Raw genomic sequence first — 16,910 nt, 5'->3', positions numbered from 1 at the left:
GGGACCAGGAGACCTAGGTCTGGGACCTGCCACTCCACCAAGTCCCCTTCTCAGAAGTGAGGACATCTGAGTCCTCCTGACACATCTGGGCTCAGAGTATTCACGCCACTTCCTCACCATCCTCCGTGATACAATGGGGATCCAAATCCCACCTGTTTCCGGGTTGTTCTGGGGGCTACGTGAGATGCTTTACGTCAAATGCTCTGCCACAGCGCCTGGAAGATGGTTAGCTTCTCCCAGAGTGGTCAGTGATTAATAATAACAATAGTTACTATTATCACAACCCTTTAATATGGGTACTTCCGTTCTTCCATGATGAAACGGATTCATTTGCCCTGGTTAGCAAAGTTCGTCTCTTAGTTTTCTCTCCGCCAGCTCCAAAACAGGAAGGAGCTCTGAGTCCTCAGGGCTAGGGTGGGCAGGGGTACCACCACTGCCTCTAGGACCCGGACCCCACACCCACGCTTCTCACCAGTCTGAGCGCCGAGGCTCTACTGCCTGTCCCCTCCTTCCTGAAGCTCCCGTGTGGGGCCTCTGCACTCCGTGTCCTGATTTTCCTACCACCCAGGCTGTGCCTCCTCGGCCTCCACTGCTATTTCTGGTGCTTTCAGTCAATCTCTAGATTTGAGAATTTTCTCAGGACCTGACTTCAGGCTTCTGTTCTCCTCTTCCAAGCTTCTCCGCAGATGAGTTTGTCCACGCCCATGGATTGAACTCACAGCTCCCTTTGCTGCCTCCCAGCTGTTAGCCCACCCTCAGAGCTGAGCTGCTGCCTGCAGCTTCTTCAGTATCTCCCCTCGGATGACTCAGATACGTTCAAGACGAGCTCTGGATTTTCCACCCAGATCTATGCCCCCTGCCCCAACCCTGATTCCCAACTCCTCCCAGAGTTAGAAGCTGCACCACCATCCAGTTTTTCAAGCTGGAAATCCAGAAGTTATCCTTGATCTCTCTTTCTCTCCCTCCTATCTAATCAATCCATTCACTATCCCAAGAGCAAAATATGTCCAACATCAGCCCACCAGCTTCTCTCAGTGTCTTCGGACCCCACAGACCCCAGCCCAAACCATCATCACGTTTGACAGGGGCTCAGCCTTCCCATTCACCATACAAGCAGCAGTGAGGAGTCACCTCTGAAGCACAAACTGATCTTCTTCCTCCCTCTCAGCGGCTTCCATGGCAGTGACAGCAAAGTGCAATGTCCTGGCATGAGTACAGCCTTATCCCACTGTTTCCTTCATGGCACCTTTTTCAATATATTTTTTTATAGCCTGATTTTCATTCCCACATTTACTGTCAGTTTCTCTTACTGTCACCCATGGTTCCTGCCCCAAAAGGTCAAGGACTATGTCTATTCTGGCCACTTCGCTGGAGAGCCTGCCCAAGGCCATGAGACATCGGGCGTGCTCTAGGAGTAGATGTTGAAGGATTTAATAAAATGACCAGGCCAGCCCTCCTACCACATTTCTCCTAGTAGCACCACCCTGCTGGGTGCAAAACTGCTTCCCCTATCTCCCGCACAGGTAGGGCAGGGAGTGATCAGGACCAGAAGATCAAAATAGGCAGCCTACAGATGGGCTACAATCCCCAGGCTTATTTAGGAGGAGTTCACAGCTGCAGAAAAGGAGGGATGGCACAGTGAGTATCCACGGCTGCTGGGTTTGCTTGTTACAACTACTCAATCGCTTGCTGTCTCCACATCCTGCCCCACCTGCCCCTACACACATACACACACAGTACATGCATGTTATGGCCGGACCACTTAAAACTGAGTTGCAGGCATCACTGATACTTCACAAATCTCAATTCTTCAGCGCATTTCTCCTACAACAGATACCACTGTCACCAGCCCCCAAATTCAACACTGATACAGAAATATAATCAGTAATATTGTACAATCCATATTCAAATTTCCATATTCAAAGGACATTCACAAATGTCCTTTCTAAGAGCTGGCCACCCTCCCCGCCCCACAGGATCCAGTCCAGGATCCCACTTTTACACTTAGAAATCGTCTCATTGGCCCCTTTAATCTGGAACTGTCTCCCCAGCAGTTTTTGTCTTTCGAGACACTGACATTTTGAAGTGATACCTTGTCAAATGTCCCATATTCCGGATCTGTCTGGTTGTCTCTGGATGCCAGATATTTTCTGATTGGCAAACTCCCCTGCATACATGCACGCACAGGCACGTGCACACAGACGCAATCACAGAAGTCAAAACTGTTTAGTTTCCTAAAACCTACATATTGGGAGATTTTTATACGAAAACAAACCTGAAAAAGTCTTAAACTCCAAACTCTCTTGAAATGTTTTTGGGCCGGGCGCGGTGGCTCAAGCCTGTAATCCCAGCACTTTGGGAGGCCGAGACGGGCGGATCACGAGGTCAGGAGATCGAGACCATCCTGGCTAACATGGTGAAACCCCGTCTCTACTAAAAATACAAAAAATTAGCCGGGCGAGGTGGCCGGCGCCTGTGGTCCCAGCTACTCGGGAGGCTGAGGCAGGAGAATGGCGTGAACCCAGGAGGCGGAGGTTGCAGTGAGCTGAGATCCAGCCACTGCACTCCAGCCTGGGCGACAGAGCAAGACTCCGTCTCAAAAAAAAAAAAAAAAAAAGAAATGTTTTTGAAAGGTTTTCTTAAATTAAAAAAAAAAAAGACAAAAGCCCGTCTCTACAAAACAAAAAACAATAAACTTAGCCAGGCGTGGTGGCACATCCATGTAGTCCCAGCTGCTCAGGAGGCTGAGGTGGGAGGCTCACCTGAACCCAGGAGGTCAAGGCTGCAGTGAGCTGTGATTATGCCACTGCACTCAGTTTGTTTGAAAGAAAGAAAGAAAAAAACATCCAGAACACGGGGTAGCTCTGGGCCATGTTCCTATGTGGCCAGAGAGTAGAGCTGAGGTGCAGCCGTTCCTCGAATCTCTGCACTCTGACTGATTCGCAGGCCTTGGTTGTGTGACTGGCATGGCCCCGTGGAGACCTGAGTTTGTGACCCTTCAGGCAACCCGGACCCCCAGTGACAGAGGGTCCACGCCCACCAGAGGATCTTACCTCTTTGGGGACCCAAGGAATTCCTGGCGCTGCAATGATGCGCACCGCAGGTAGGTGCAGTGCCCACCTCTGCCCGGGAGGCAGCCCTGCCCCTCCGCTTCTCTATGTGTGGGGTTGACAAGGGAGTTTTGGGTCATCCAAAATGCCTCTGAGGACATCTGGGCACCTGTCTAACTACTTTCAGAATAACTGAAATGCTTCAAGTTCCACAGTAAGTGGTGTGCCCGGAATGCAGGCAGTCCACCTCAGGGGACCTGGCCAACTTCTAACCACAGAGGGTCACCCGCCAAACGAGACTAAATAAACGCAGAGCTCCAGGATGCAAGGTTACTAAAATACCCCTTTGTTTGACATTTACTCTTAGAATATTTAATGCCATATCAAACCCAAACACTAAACACCTAAAGTCTATATTCAAAAACTCAGTAACCACAAAATAAATGAAGCTTTTAAAAAAAGGAAAATCATCCGAATTAAAGGGGGCCTTTAAAACTACCCATTTCCCACCTGGAGAGCCGAATTCCCAGGGAAATCAGACATGGTCCTGTCTCAAAGAAGAGATATCTTTACTGCTCATCTCTGCAGCGACACTATAGGTTTATGACGCTGCTTTGGTTTTAAAGAGTTCATTAAACTCAAATATGAATAACACAATAAATATTCTCCAGGTTGTACAAGACATGCGAGGGCTTGATCTAGCAAATGAGCACGTCTAAATTGCCTGTTTTCTTTGAAGACATTTTTAACTGGATTCCACCCAACCAAGTAGAATGTGAAGGACTCACTTTTTGGGAAGCCAAGTACTCCATGCCTCTGGCCAGCTGGTAGGTGCACGACACCAAGTCCTTGAAGGTCATCTGCTCCTCAGGAACACGGTTAATGTCATAGGAGTACTCCATCCCGGGTGGCCTCCGGGCTCGGAGGTATTCTCGGAGGTTGCCTTTAGAGGCATACTCAACTATGACATAGAGAGGCCCTGTCAAGGAAGGAAGAAGAGAAGCTCCCTAAAGAGAGAATCCAAGGTCTGCCCTTGGGCAATTCAGCAAAACATTTTTAGTTATTACAACCCAACGTTTTTTTTTTTTTTTAAGTTTAACATACAGAGGCCGGGCGTGGTGGCTCATATCTGTAATCCCAGCACTTAGGGAGGCCGAGGCAGGTGGATCACCTGAGGCCAGGAGTTCGAGACCAGCCTGGCCAGCATGGCGAAACCCCGTCTCTACAAAAAATACAAAAATTAGCTGGGCGCAGTGGCACACACCTATAGTCTCAGCTACTATAGGCCAAGGCAGGAGAATCGCTTGTACCCAGGAGGTGGAGGCTGTAGTGAGCCGAGATCACGCCACAGCACTCCAGCCTGGGTGACAGAGCGAGACTTTGTCGTCCCCCCCCAAAAAAAAAGAAAAAAGAAAAAGTTTTAGCATACAGAAAAGCACACATAAAAATAGAATGCCTGCATTATAATCTCTGCAAAATGATAAATCAGCCCTTCGTCATGACAGCCTCAAAAGGCTGTAGGAAATAAAACAGAGACACAGTTGATGCGATCTTCCCTGTCACTCTCATGCTGTCACCTGCATCCTCTTGGAAAGCATGGACCCCTCCATTCTATCCTTTTGGTTCGTTTTAACTAGTCAATAAGTAATATATTATTTTTAATCACATAAATGAATAATAAAGCTCTTAGAGCTTTGCAACATTTTTCCCCACACATTATCCTTTCGGAACTTGTTGGGCTTATAAAAATAAATCTAGATCATTCCTTTTCACAGCTGCATATACTGTATCACATAAACACACCACGCTTTATTTATCCGTTCCCTTATATGCATGGGCATTTGCTTCCAGGTTTCAGCCATAACAAACAGTAGGCAATGAACATCTCCGTACATGTTCCTTTACACACGTGTGCAATAATTTCTCCATGGTATAGACTCGGGGTTGGCAGACTACAGCCTGCAAGCCAAATCCTGCCTACCGCCTGTTTGGGTAATTAAATTGTATTGGCATGCAGCCAGGCCCATTCATTTCTGTACTTCTAGCGCTGCTTTCTCACTACCATGGCAGACACGAGAAGTTGCGACAAAGACCATAAGGCCTACAAAAGTCTAAAATATCTACAACCTCCCTTTACAGAAAAAGTTCGCCAGTTCCTGGAGAGACCTACAAGACAAATTGCTAAGTCAAAGATACGCGTTTTCGAGTTTACTAATTACTTAGCAAATTGATTCCAAAGTGCCAGTAAACATTCAGTGGAAGAAGCCAGGGTCTGTCTCCCCCAGCGAAAATAACGTATTCCTTCACACTGCTTTCTCCTCTTTTAAGCTATTCTTGGGAGCTCAGCCATCTGTGACCCACAGCAAGATGTGGATTCCTCAATCCCTGTTTTAAGGGAAGAACTTCTCAACCAAAACATAGGATCTTATTCTGAGAAATCTCTCTTAGCACTTACAAAGCAAAAACATAAGGAGGCTGCCTTTTCCAAAGCCCCCTCCAGGTTATGACCTAGAAACAGCAGGGCCCTCCAGGCTCTCAAATCCAAAGTCACCCTGCACCCTCCTTTCCGCCGGCCCCCAGGTACGGGCACAGACCCTTCTTTGTGTTCATGGCTAGGAACATCTTCCAATGGGGATTTTAAAAGAACTTTAAACATGCGCACGGGGTGCTCTGGGAGCAGGATCTAGAAGCCCAACCGTTTCTAAAATGATTCTATCAAACTGCAGAGTATTTAGACGAATGCAGTTTTTCCTCCTACTCACCATCCTGTGTGCAGGCTCCAAGAAGATTTATGATATTTTTGTGTTTCCCAATCATCTTCATCATCTCCATCTCTGACACCAGATCAGAAAGGTCTTTCTCTGTGGCATCATCTATGAACAGCAGGTATATTCACAAATGAGTTCATTTCCTCTAACTCATGGGCAGCTACCGTTAGTTGCCAAGGACTCAGTTGAAATGCACGCAATTGAATTTCAGAATCAGAAAAGATTTTCTAAATCATCTCCCTCATTTTACAGAGGAAGAGACAAAAGCCTACACAGGGAACTGCCTTGCTCTGTGTCAGAGAGTTCACTGGGGGGCCAATGGTGCCAAGAGTCAGGACGAGAGCAGGGGCTTCTGACACTAATGCCAATTCTTTCCTAGACCATGAAATAATCTCATCCTCTGCCATATCTAAGGTGTCTCAGAAAACCACACCAAACTTCATGGTGCCTGAAACCAGCGAGGAGACCAAGGATAGGGCGATTTTAAATCACTACAGACTTGTTCCCGACCATGCTCCTCGAGGCCCTTGGAGCATTCCGAGATGGGTTCAGAGGGCTCCCCATAAACAGGGCCATAAACGTGTGTACATGTGCATTCTGAGCAGGTAAGGGCTGTGACTTCTAGTGGCTTCTCAGAAGGCACTGCAATTCCCATCCTAAGAAAAGTTATATAAACTTCCGCTCTGTAATATCAAGCAAGAATGGCATAGGCTCCACATAGGCAGACTTGCAGTTAGCTTCTCTTAAGTGGCAAGACTTTCCCATGGGCCCTCCACCTCAAGCTAATTCAGTATGGAAAAATCTGGGTTTCCTTTAAAAAAATGAAATACAGGCATGGATAAGAACCATGTTGCAAACAGTTTTTTAGCTTCACAAAAGGAAGATCAATACCAGTGACTGTGCATGCAAAATTTACACTGATGTATGTGAAGGAGGGAGCCACAGGCCATGAGGAGGGAGGGAGACACAGCTGTAGGCTGTAAGAAAGGACATGCCACAATGGCTTGGGGACTAACATCCTTCTGTGTCCTTAAAGGGAAGGCTGCCAGCCTGGGCATCACAGGAGAAAGCGAAGTCCCAGACCTCCCTTTTTGCAATATCCCATGTAACTCTAAGCCCCATTAGCAAAACCAGAAGTTCCGCCAAAAGAGATGAGAAGCCTGGGTCCTCCCCACACCTGCCCCTGGTACGCAGCCAGGGGCTGCCTCCGTCAGTGGTGCCACCACACCTGGGGCAAGAAAACAGTGTTCCTCTCCAGCATCAGGCTCCAAGGTGGGGAACATCTCAAAGCACTCTAGTTTTCCTTGGGAGTCATTCAGATAAACAGCCTTTTAAAAAACCCAAAACACAAAACGCACATCTTTTTGACAAAGTCCAGCCTGCTACTTCCCCTTGGGAGGGATGTGATGACTATCCCATGAGAACCCACAAAAGACAGATAAAGTCTAACTCCAGAACGCCTGTGACATGCCCGGCACCATATGCCAAGGACGGGCCTCTCTGCCTGGAAACGTGGGAAGTACTCGGCGTGGGATCTTCTTTCCGAGATCTCTACAAGAGGATTTATAATGTGACCGTTCCCTATAACTCTTCTCATAAAAGAATACTGCAGGACGAATAAGTTAATGGTTAAAAGTTCTTTAAGTTCTTTGGACATGGACATGAAGCAGGGTTGGAAGGTTAATGTGGAAGTGTTCACAGTCCCACAAACACAACACGACATTTACATCTCAGGGTAATTGTTTACGTGTCCCAGGAGGCTCTGCACCAGCCCTGATCCTGTTCGCTCCTTCTCAGCTTCTAAGTGACTCTCCCAGACCAGTGTCATTTCTGCTTTGTTCCTCACGCAAAAGAGAAGGCTTTCTGCTCCCTTACGTCTCTTCGTTCCCTCCAAAAACACAAATTTCCTTGTACTTGTAAAGTTAAGGTTTAAGTCCCAAATCCAACACACCAACTCCTACCTAATAAATCCAATTATATGTGAGTTGATAATTTCTAAGCACATAAAAATACAGAGAGAATGAAGAATCGTGGTCACGAAGAAGGAGTCAAAGAATAACTCTTTGTAGGAGGCTACTACCACTTTCTAACAAAACTGGCTTTTCTTTATAAGTACACACAGCTCAAGATAAATAGTCTGTCCGAGATGCTGATTTATACTGAAAACTTCTCAACCCCTAGGTCAACTATGTGCTCTCTGACCCCGTGCCATGATAGAGTTCACATGCCACAAAAGGAACTTTCTTGATAAAGACTCTCCACCCAGCCCCTCCCGGAGCCTCCCGCCTCCCCGCTCACCTTTCAACATCTTCACGGCCACGGTGACCGCCTCCTTGGGCTTGTCTTTGTCGATTCCCACTGCTTCCGCCATGACCACTTGCCCAAAGCAACCTTCTCCCAGGGGCTTGCCCAGTGTCAGCCTAAATGTGTAAATAGGGGATTAGCACACAGCATCTGGTGATGGGGTGTAGCGAGGGAAATTCCAGAACTAAATATAAAAATCTTTCAGCGGCTTGCTAAAGCATGGAGTGCTTATCATATGGAACTAATGAGACTTAGGGTACACACGCGCCCGAGTATTTTCCTAGTGACGTTTTAGAGAATGGCAATTACTGGTGGAACAGCTATTAAATTTCACATTGGTATTCTTGGTTTATTTTCTTTAGCGAAGGTATCCTTGCTAGTGCGGTGGTCAGCTTTCGTAAGTGCCAGAGAGGAGCTTTTGATCTTGAGCCAATTAAATATTTGTAATTCAGAATGGCTCAAAGAAAAAACGTTAAGACTGTTCTTATTTTTTTTTTTTGTCCCTGTAAAATGGTGGCTTTAAAATTATTATTATTCAAATACCAATGGATTTTATGGCCACATTCCTTGCTAAGTTACAGGATATGCCTCTTAAAAGCATTTCAAGGAATCTCTAATTTTTTACTAAAAAGAAAATTCTAAAAAATTGAGGACTTTTTTTGACATAAGTTTAAAAGTCCTTATGACTACATAAAATTAACAATGAAGAAAATCCACAAATTAAAATGAAGAACACCACAAATGAAATTTCTAAGACTACAAGGTCTATGCACGTCAGACGAATAGCCATATATTGTCCTTGTGCATTCCAGAAATGAACAGAATGCAAAAGTCTTTGGAATACTTCTGAATATGGCTTATTCTAACTTCAGCATAACACAGCAAAGCATGGAGCTGCCATTAGTAAACAGTATTTACAGTCAATACACAATGGCTTGCAAAAGTTCAGCATAAAAACTGCGGGCAGTGTACGCTATGCTGAGGTCATTTTGTTTCTATCCAGAACTAAAATTAAATTTGACAACTTGGCAGAAAATAAATATTTGCATTGGAAAAATGGCTAATTTATGTCCCACTGCCTTGCTACTATAAGCATAACAATCCGTTCTTTGTATAACTTCTGCCTCCAATCTAATAAACTGCTTCTAAATAGCCTTCATTCATTGGAAATCTGTTCCACCTACGTTTGCACTAAACACTGTTTTGAAATGTTTAGCACTCAGATTTTCCACACTCAGGGTACCCCGGGTGGGAGGTAACAGTTGGGCACACACAGACTTCCACTGTTGACTGCGGTGTCACAGGTGGCAAAAACTATGGACTAAACCCGAAAGCTGGGATTTCTTAAAATATGATCACAACTCCCCGGTTTGGTCATATATATAGGAATGTGCACATGAACCTACCTACGTATATAATCACACACAAAGTAGGGCTGGCGGAGTTCACAAGAAACATCCATTTCTCCACATCCTACAGGTAAAGAAACTATTCTTTGTGTTTTTCTCTGGTGCCCCACCAGTAAATGTCCAATTAACATGCCTTGAGTGAATGAATAAGTGAATGAGTGAGTGGTCTTTTCACTACAGTATACAAATCAACTGGAAATCACTTCCATTAACACTCTAACCAAATAATATCTATACAATTATTCAGTCCTAGCTAATGGTACACATCTCTAAACTGGCAGCTGGGAAACAAAACTGATGTGACGTCGTCACGTGAATCAAAATCAGAAGTGCCAGCCACATAAGCTACCTCTCCCTTCCAAATAGAGCTCATCAGATCAGTTTCTGGAAAAGCTTATCTTCGCATTTCCAAATGTGTATATGCATATACGAGAAGTGTCTATTAAACACTTCCCTACCATAATCTCAGGAGCTACCGAGAATGTCAAGGCAAACAGGGTAGCTGCTCATAAGCAAGTCAAGAGCTTATTCCAGTGTATGTGATGCAGAAGCAGTCAGAGTTTCCACCTTCCCATACTCTCAAGCTGTTACTACAAAAAGTACCCCAGAAGTGATGGACAGTCCTACAAAGACCACTGCACTTCCTTTCAGAAGGAGGATCTCGGGGTCAGTCCCCTTCCAGAGGACGAGGGCTAGTAGTTCAAGTTCTGCCCACTGACTCCATGCCCCCCACAATGATCCTGCTGAGGTTTGCAGTTCAGAGCTCCCAGGTCACCACCACGTGAAGGGAAATGAAAGGAAAACTCATACAAGCTAAAAACTCTGCTCAGTCCTGGGAGGTCTGAACCACCACCCTCATTTTATGAGAATGAATTTCAGAGAATCAGGTGCCTCACCCGAGGTTGCCCAGACCAAGGGATACATAGCCCCAACAATACCCAGGTGGTCACATTTTTTTTTTTTTTTTTTTTGAGACGGAGTCTCGCTCTGTCGCCCAGGCTGGAGAGCAGTGGCCGGATCTCAGCTCACTGCAAGCTCCGCCTCCCGGGTTTACGCCATTCTCCTGCCTCAGCCTCCCGAGTAGCTGGGACTACAGGCGCCTGCCACCACGCCCGGCTAGTTTTTTGTAGTTTTTTAGTAGAGACGAGGTTTCACCGTGTTAGCCAGGATGGTCTCGATCTCCTGACCTCGTGATCCACCCGTCTCAGCCTCCCAAAGTGCTGGGATTACAGGCTTGAGCCACCACGCCCGGCCTAGGTGGTCACATTTTTGACTAAACATCTGATTGGCACACCTCTGTCTCATCCAACAAGGAAAATATTATGGACCACAGAAATTAGATGTCAGGTACCGTATTTGAAGCTTTTCAGCCCAATATGATATTAATAGCCAATGAGAACAGCAACATTGGGTAGAGGTCCTTAAGGCCATTTATATTCTGCATCTAATTTCTCCACAGAAGCGAACACAGAACAGTCTTGTTCTAGTAACCAAAAACTGGAATGTCAGATCTGTTTTATAAATTGGATAATTCTACTTTTATTCCATTTGATGGAGTCTGAATTGCCCAGACACCTAAAAAATGATAACCAGATGCCATCTTCTTTGGGGACCAGCCAGGGGCAAGCAGCTCTGCTTTCAAGGAGCTATTTTTTTTTTAATCCATTCTTTTCTTTTCCAGGAGTTGGTTATTTAGAAATACAATCTTACTCCTGCTGACATCATCACAGCAAGACCTTTGTGGCTAAAGGTCATAAAAAGAAAATGTTAATCCTATCTCCCCATTTATAGCTGAGTCTCCATCCTGGGATGTGGCCAAGAGAAGTACTCACTTATCTCTTGGAAATTCCCATTTTGGGTCCTCTGGAAGTTCATACTCAGAGACCCCTGCCAGCATGGGGGTGTCTGCTGTTGAAGAGAGGCGTGTTGTTATCCTCACCAGCGGGGTGTTGGAGTTCATGGAGGAGCTGGACTCAGCCGAAACCTGGATACAAAATGCAAAGACACAGATGTAATCCTGGCTCCACCTGAGAAGGCTGGAAGTCAGCCAGAGCCCAGCCAGAGTATCGAATCTTAGAAAGGAATGGGTTGGGGGCTGGCAGAAGAAACCAAATTAGAAAACCACTGGAATCCAACTCCTCTGCCCTCCAGTCCATGCAGTACTAGATTTCATCCAAATTTTATGTTCCTATGTTCAGGTTTTTCTATGAAATTTTTCTATAGCATCTGATCACAATGTAAGTTTTCTTTCTGTCCTAATTCCTCCAGAGAGTCACTTGAAGACATGCAGACAGTCCTCCCCGGCTTCATTAGTACCTTTATGCTTGTACCTGCACCTGTACTGGAGCCCCGGATAATGGATCTCCTCTCAGACCACCCAGATCATGGATCAGTGCTGTGCGTATGAAATTCTACGAAAACTTTTCAGAAATCAGCTCTTCCATATTTCCTCTGTCTTTGGAAATGTAAAGTGGAATATCTCAAGGAAAGAGTTCTAGGACTTGAATGTGGAAGACATTCAGCAGCTCCGAGTCCCTTTAACTCAAAATAACCCAAAACCCCAGTATTGGGTGCCATTCTTTGTTTCTCTCCAGTCCCTCTGGAAATTATTGATGGTAGGCTGTTCAGTGAAAATGGGCTGCTTCTTGTCTTCAGTTTCAGAAACCAGTGCACTAAACACGTGGGATGAAGCATCAAGGGAAAGAAAATACGCCTTTTCCCATAACCACACAAGAGAACTCCTCTCCCACCTGGCAGTGCACAGGGCTCCACCGAGTTACTTTCTTGTTTACCCTGATCCATTTCAGTCTGTGTCTGATAAAATGATTATTTCTTAAATATATCATTGTCCTTTGGCTGGTTTCTATGGAAAAAAAAAGACTCACGCAGAGCACACTGGAAGGCCACTTCTGAGGATGACTACGCAATCTTAGTCTGACCACAGGCTGCTTGAACAGTGTCTTATTCTAAACCATGAACAAGACTTTGGCCCAAGAGAACAAGAATGTGAAGTTAACCCATGATCCATCTCTAAGCAGCCAGTGAGCCCAGCCTGGGCTCTGTCGCCTGCATGCCTGCCCAGGTGGATAGTATTCCTGGATGTGCTTACGAACTCCTTCAATCACGCTGGCAAAGACCAAGTCCAGATAAACAAATTTAGGTGGGATGAACTTTCACAAGGTGGGTCCTGGGCTCTTCTCACAGGGAACCAGAGGACCTGTCCTGTTCAAAAGGCTTTGAATCGCGCCTCTGTAAACCCTCAAAGTAGGCCGGAAACTCAAGAAGATGCCCAAGAATGGATTAGGGGAAAAAAATCATTTTAGGATTAGGAAGTTGTTTCCAATATTAAATTAAAAAGGTGGGCCATTTTTCACACAGAATTCCTATTGTCTTTTAAAACATACACGAGCACTTTCTGAGCCTTCTGTTCAATCTTTTGGCAGGGGGCAGTTATTCCTAAACTTCATTATGCAGATAGTATGAGCAACATTTATTCACTGTATGGTAAAAATGTTTTAAAAGAGGGAAGTAAAGAATCATTAACTGTGGAGCTGAGACCCTCACACCCAAGTGTCTGGGTTGCACAAGCAAATGGCAGAAGCAAGCGGGAAAAGACGAGAAGGTAAATGTGGGTGCTCCTATGGAATCCGTCCTGCCCCCCACTGAGGTCACAGACTAGGCACGAACCCCACCCTGGGTGAAACAGACAACTTTAAAGTCCCCGCCATGTGGTATCCAACCTCACTGTAGCGAGCTGACCTCGTCTGCAGGACACATCAGAAGCCAGGAACTTTCAGAGAACATCAAGACTTCCAGTTTGCACTGGTCCACAGGAACATCTCAAGCTCCATCTACAGAGCTCAGAAAGGTTCAGGAGCGGCTGTAACGGCCAATGATGCTTCCCCAAATCTTTCTGTCCTCTTAATTCATTCTGCATCAGGGCCATGAGATGTGGATGCTTAAGTACGCAGGTGTTTTCAAGAATAAGAAGGTTTTCTGAAAGTTCTTCCCCAGGAACAGGCAAAAATCACCACTCATTGCAGGGGGAACTTATGCTTGAGGATATTATGGGCAAGAAGCTCTAGCCAAACTAGTAAGAACCGGCCAGCCAGGCGCAGTGGCTCACACCCGTAATCTCAGCACTTTGGGAGGCTGAAGCAGGCAGATCACTTGAGGTCCGGAGTTTGAGACCAGTCTGGCCAACATGCTGAAACCCTATCTCTACTAAAAATTAAAAAATGAGTCGGGTGTGGTGGCAGGCACCTGTAATCCCACTACTCGGGAGGCTGAGGCAGGAGAATCGCTTGAACCCAGGAGGCAGAGGTTGCAGTGAGCCGAGATTGTGCCCCAGCACTCCAGCATGGGCAACAGAGCAAGATTCCGTCTCAGAGAGAAAGAAAAAAAAAAAAAAAAAAGCAGCCTAGCAATGTGACAATTTCCACAAATGGCCAGGGTCTGGCGGGTTGTGCAGCCAGAACACTCTCTGCATGGCCTGCAGCGTAGCCCCTCATCACCGGATATGTTTCCAGGATTCCACTACAGGGTACACAGTGGAAGCTGCAATCAATAGAGGAGTGGGAACCGATTAAGCAATTGCTGAGGACCGCAGTCCTGGATGACGTTAACACCCAGCAGGCAGAGGCATGGCTAGCCTTCTGTGACTCCTCCCTGAAAATCACCACTCTCATCAGTGAGGCTTACAGAATAGGATGTGGGAAAGGCAGCTGTCTCACAGCGAGGTGTGAGAACAAGGGTACTTAAAAGTTTCTGGAAGGATATATAAGAGACTTAGCAGTGACCACCTTTGGGGAGAGAGATTAGGAGTTGAGAGAGGGAGTAGAAAATACATTTTATTTCAGAACTTTCTAGACCATTTGGATTTTATTACCATGTATATGTAATTCTTTTATGTTCTAGAAGAAGTACTTTATTTAACAAAAATATTTTTTAGAATAATAAGGATCTGAGCTGAGGCATGAACAAGGGAAAAGAAAACGAAGGGCATATGCTTGAAATATGCTGACTTTTAAAATGAGTGAAGTTACAAGATCGCTGCTTTCGGCCCCTCCTTCTGCTACCAGGCTAGGTTTTGCGGCATCTCTGCATCCTTCCATGTAGGCAGCAGCCAATCCCGTTGCTGCCTTTTCTGTGCTCATCATTTACAACATGAGACCCCGCATCAGGCAGGCTGCATCCTGACCAACTGCAACAGCATGGGACCGTGCAGTCAGACTGTCAGGGTCCCAGTCCCATTTCAGCACTCACTCACTGCGTGAGCTTTGGGAAATCACTTAACCTTTCTAGGCCTGGGTTTCCTCATCTGTTTAAAACGAGACAGGGGCTGGGCGGCTGGGCACAGTGTCTCACACCTGTAATCCCGGCACTTTGGGAAGCCAAGGCAGGCAGATCTTTTGAGGTCAGGAGTTCGAGACCAGCCTGACCAACACGGTGAAACCCCATCTCTACAAAAAATAGAAAAGTTAGCAGGGCGTGGTCGTGTGTGCCTGTAATCCCAGCTACTGGGGAGGCTGAAGCAGGAGAACTGCTTGAACCTGGGAGGCATAGGTTGTGGTGAGCCAAGGTGGTGTCACTGCACTGCTGCCTGGGCAACAGAGCAAGACCCCATCTCAAAAAAAAAAAAAGGGGGGGGAGACAGGAGCAGGTCCAACAGCACAGCATTAATGTGACAATAAAATGAGGTGGGAGAAAAACGGATGAAGTGCTTAGTGCTAGGCCTGGCACTAAGAGCTCAGTTAATGTCTGCTACCAACACTGCAATATTTTCTCTTAGTCCCTTTAGAATGATTTGCTGCCCAGATCCAAGAGAACAGACGATGGCACTTCTCTCTGGATAACTTGGAGCGTTTGGAGCCTATGGTGGTTTTGAGTGTAAGATACCGTTAGTCCTCCGTATCTGTGGGTTCTGCGTTCATGGCTTCAACCAATCACAGATCAAAAATATTTGAAAGAGAATAAAAAATAACAAAACAACAATTTTAAAATATAAATAAAAAACAATACAGTATAACAACTATTTACATAGCATTTACAGCGTATTAGTTGTTACAGGTATGACTAGAAATGACTTAAGTATACGAGAGGATATACACAGTTTATATGCAAATACTATACCATTTTATATAAAGATCTTGGGCATCCACAGATTTGGGTGTATTCGGGGTTGCTAGAACCATTCCCCAACACATACCAGGGATGACTGTAATGTCAAACTGTGTGCGACCAGGAAGATAATGCAGTGATATTAAGGGTTGACTGCAGAAGATACGCCTTAGTGGGCACGCTTGATTTGCTAAATGAGGCCCTCTGCTCACTGCTAGGATGGGCCGGGGTACTAGCAAGCAGGAGATGAAGAATCCAGGAGTCAGGGAATCATCTCAGGGCAGGAGAAAAACTGGACAGTAAGAGGGTCCTAATGACAAACATGGCTTAGGGGTTACCTCAGAAGAGAAAAATTTAACATTCAGTCTGAAGTTCACCACTCTATGGCTCACCCATGACCCCAAAGGAATCTGCATCCACAAACCCCTGGCAAAAGTTCACATGTATCGACACCATCCCCCAAACAGACGGTCTCAACAAGATTTTCATGTGACAGCTTTCCAAATGGAAAGCCTAAAAATAAATAAATAAATAAGAAAACCTTTACCAACTTTACTGTCACCATTATTAGAATTTTAAAAAATGAGGTTTCCAGGAAGGACGATTTATGGGAATTTTGTTCAGATGAGGTATGGAGATTCAGATTAAATGTACAAACCTGGAAAATACTTTTATAAAAACACGAAGGCGGCGGGGGTAAGGTAAGAAAAGGGGCAAAGTCTAAGAAACTATAGAATTTGATTGCTCTGTCTACTATATCTTAATTTTACCTCCATGCATTTTTACTATGCTTTTAAAATCCCCTCTGGGACCATAAAATACGGCTGGCTTTCTCTTCATTCCCTTCGACTCCAAGAACGAGTCTGCGTTGGGGGCTTGGCCCGATCCCGGGCAGGCCATTCCCTCTTGGGACTCCATTTTTTACTGGGTTTCTTTGCTCTGAATCAGGACCCTCAGATAATTCCCACTGCTCATCTTTGAAATCCTTCTATTTCTTTAGTACTATTAAATTATCTTTCTTTTCTTTTGCACAAAATCATAATCTTCCTTATGCTTCAATTCCTACCTAGAAACTTCAATTCTGGAGATTCCTTCCTAACCAATTTTAATATATTCCCTTGTTAGTGATAAAGTGAGTTACTTATAAACAATCAACATGAACACTCTAGTAAACTGTTTTCCCACTCCCGAATCTTGGCAGGCATTTTTTTTTTTAAGCATGTATTTTCACAGACTCCAATTCCATTTCCTCACTTTCC

At 45.4% G+C, this 16,910-nt stretch overlaps 1 protein-coding gene across 11 annotated transcripts in view; it reads right to left on the bottom strand.

The window, feature by feature from the left end:
• FGFR2 (fibroblast growth factor receptor 2) overlaps positions 1-16,910 on the bottom strand; it is a 120,502-nt gene that overhangs the window by 14,619 nt on the left and 88,973 nt on the right. For all 11 annotated transcript variants that reach the window (XM_023224375.2, XM_023224369.2, XM_023224373.2 and 8 more), the window contains 4 exons: positions 11,364-11,515; positions 8,117-8,238; positions 5,813-5,923; positions 3,839-4,029 (listed from right to left, as the gene is read on the bottom strand). In XM_023224375.2, coding sequence (XP_023080143.1) covers positions 3,839-4,029; positions 5,813-5,923; positions 8,117-8,238; positions 11,364-11,515 — 576 coding nt within the window. The remainder of the gene's footprint in view (positions 1-3,838; positions 4,030-5,812; positions 5,924-8,116; positions 8,239-11,363; positions 11,516-16,910) is intronic.

This window comes from Piliocolobus tephrosceles, chromosome 9, assembly GCF_002776525.5.
Source record: "Piliocolobus tephrosceles isolate RC106 chromosome 9, ASM277652v3, whole genome shotgun sequence".
In the NCBI taxonomy this organism is placed as follows: domain Eukaryota; kingdom Metazoa; phylum Chordata; class Mammalia; order Primates; family Cercopithecidae; genus Piliocolobus; species Piliocolobus tephrosceles.
This window is presented reverse-complemented; position numbering and strand designations above follow the sequence as displayed.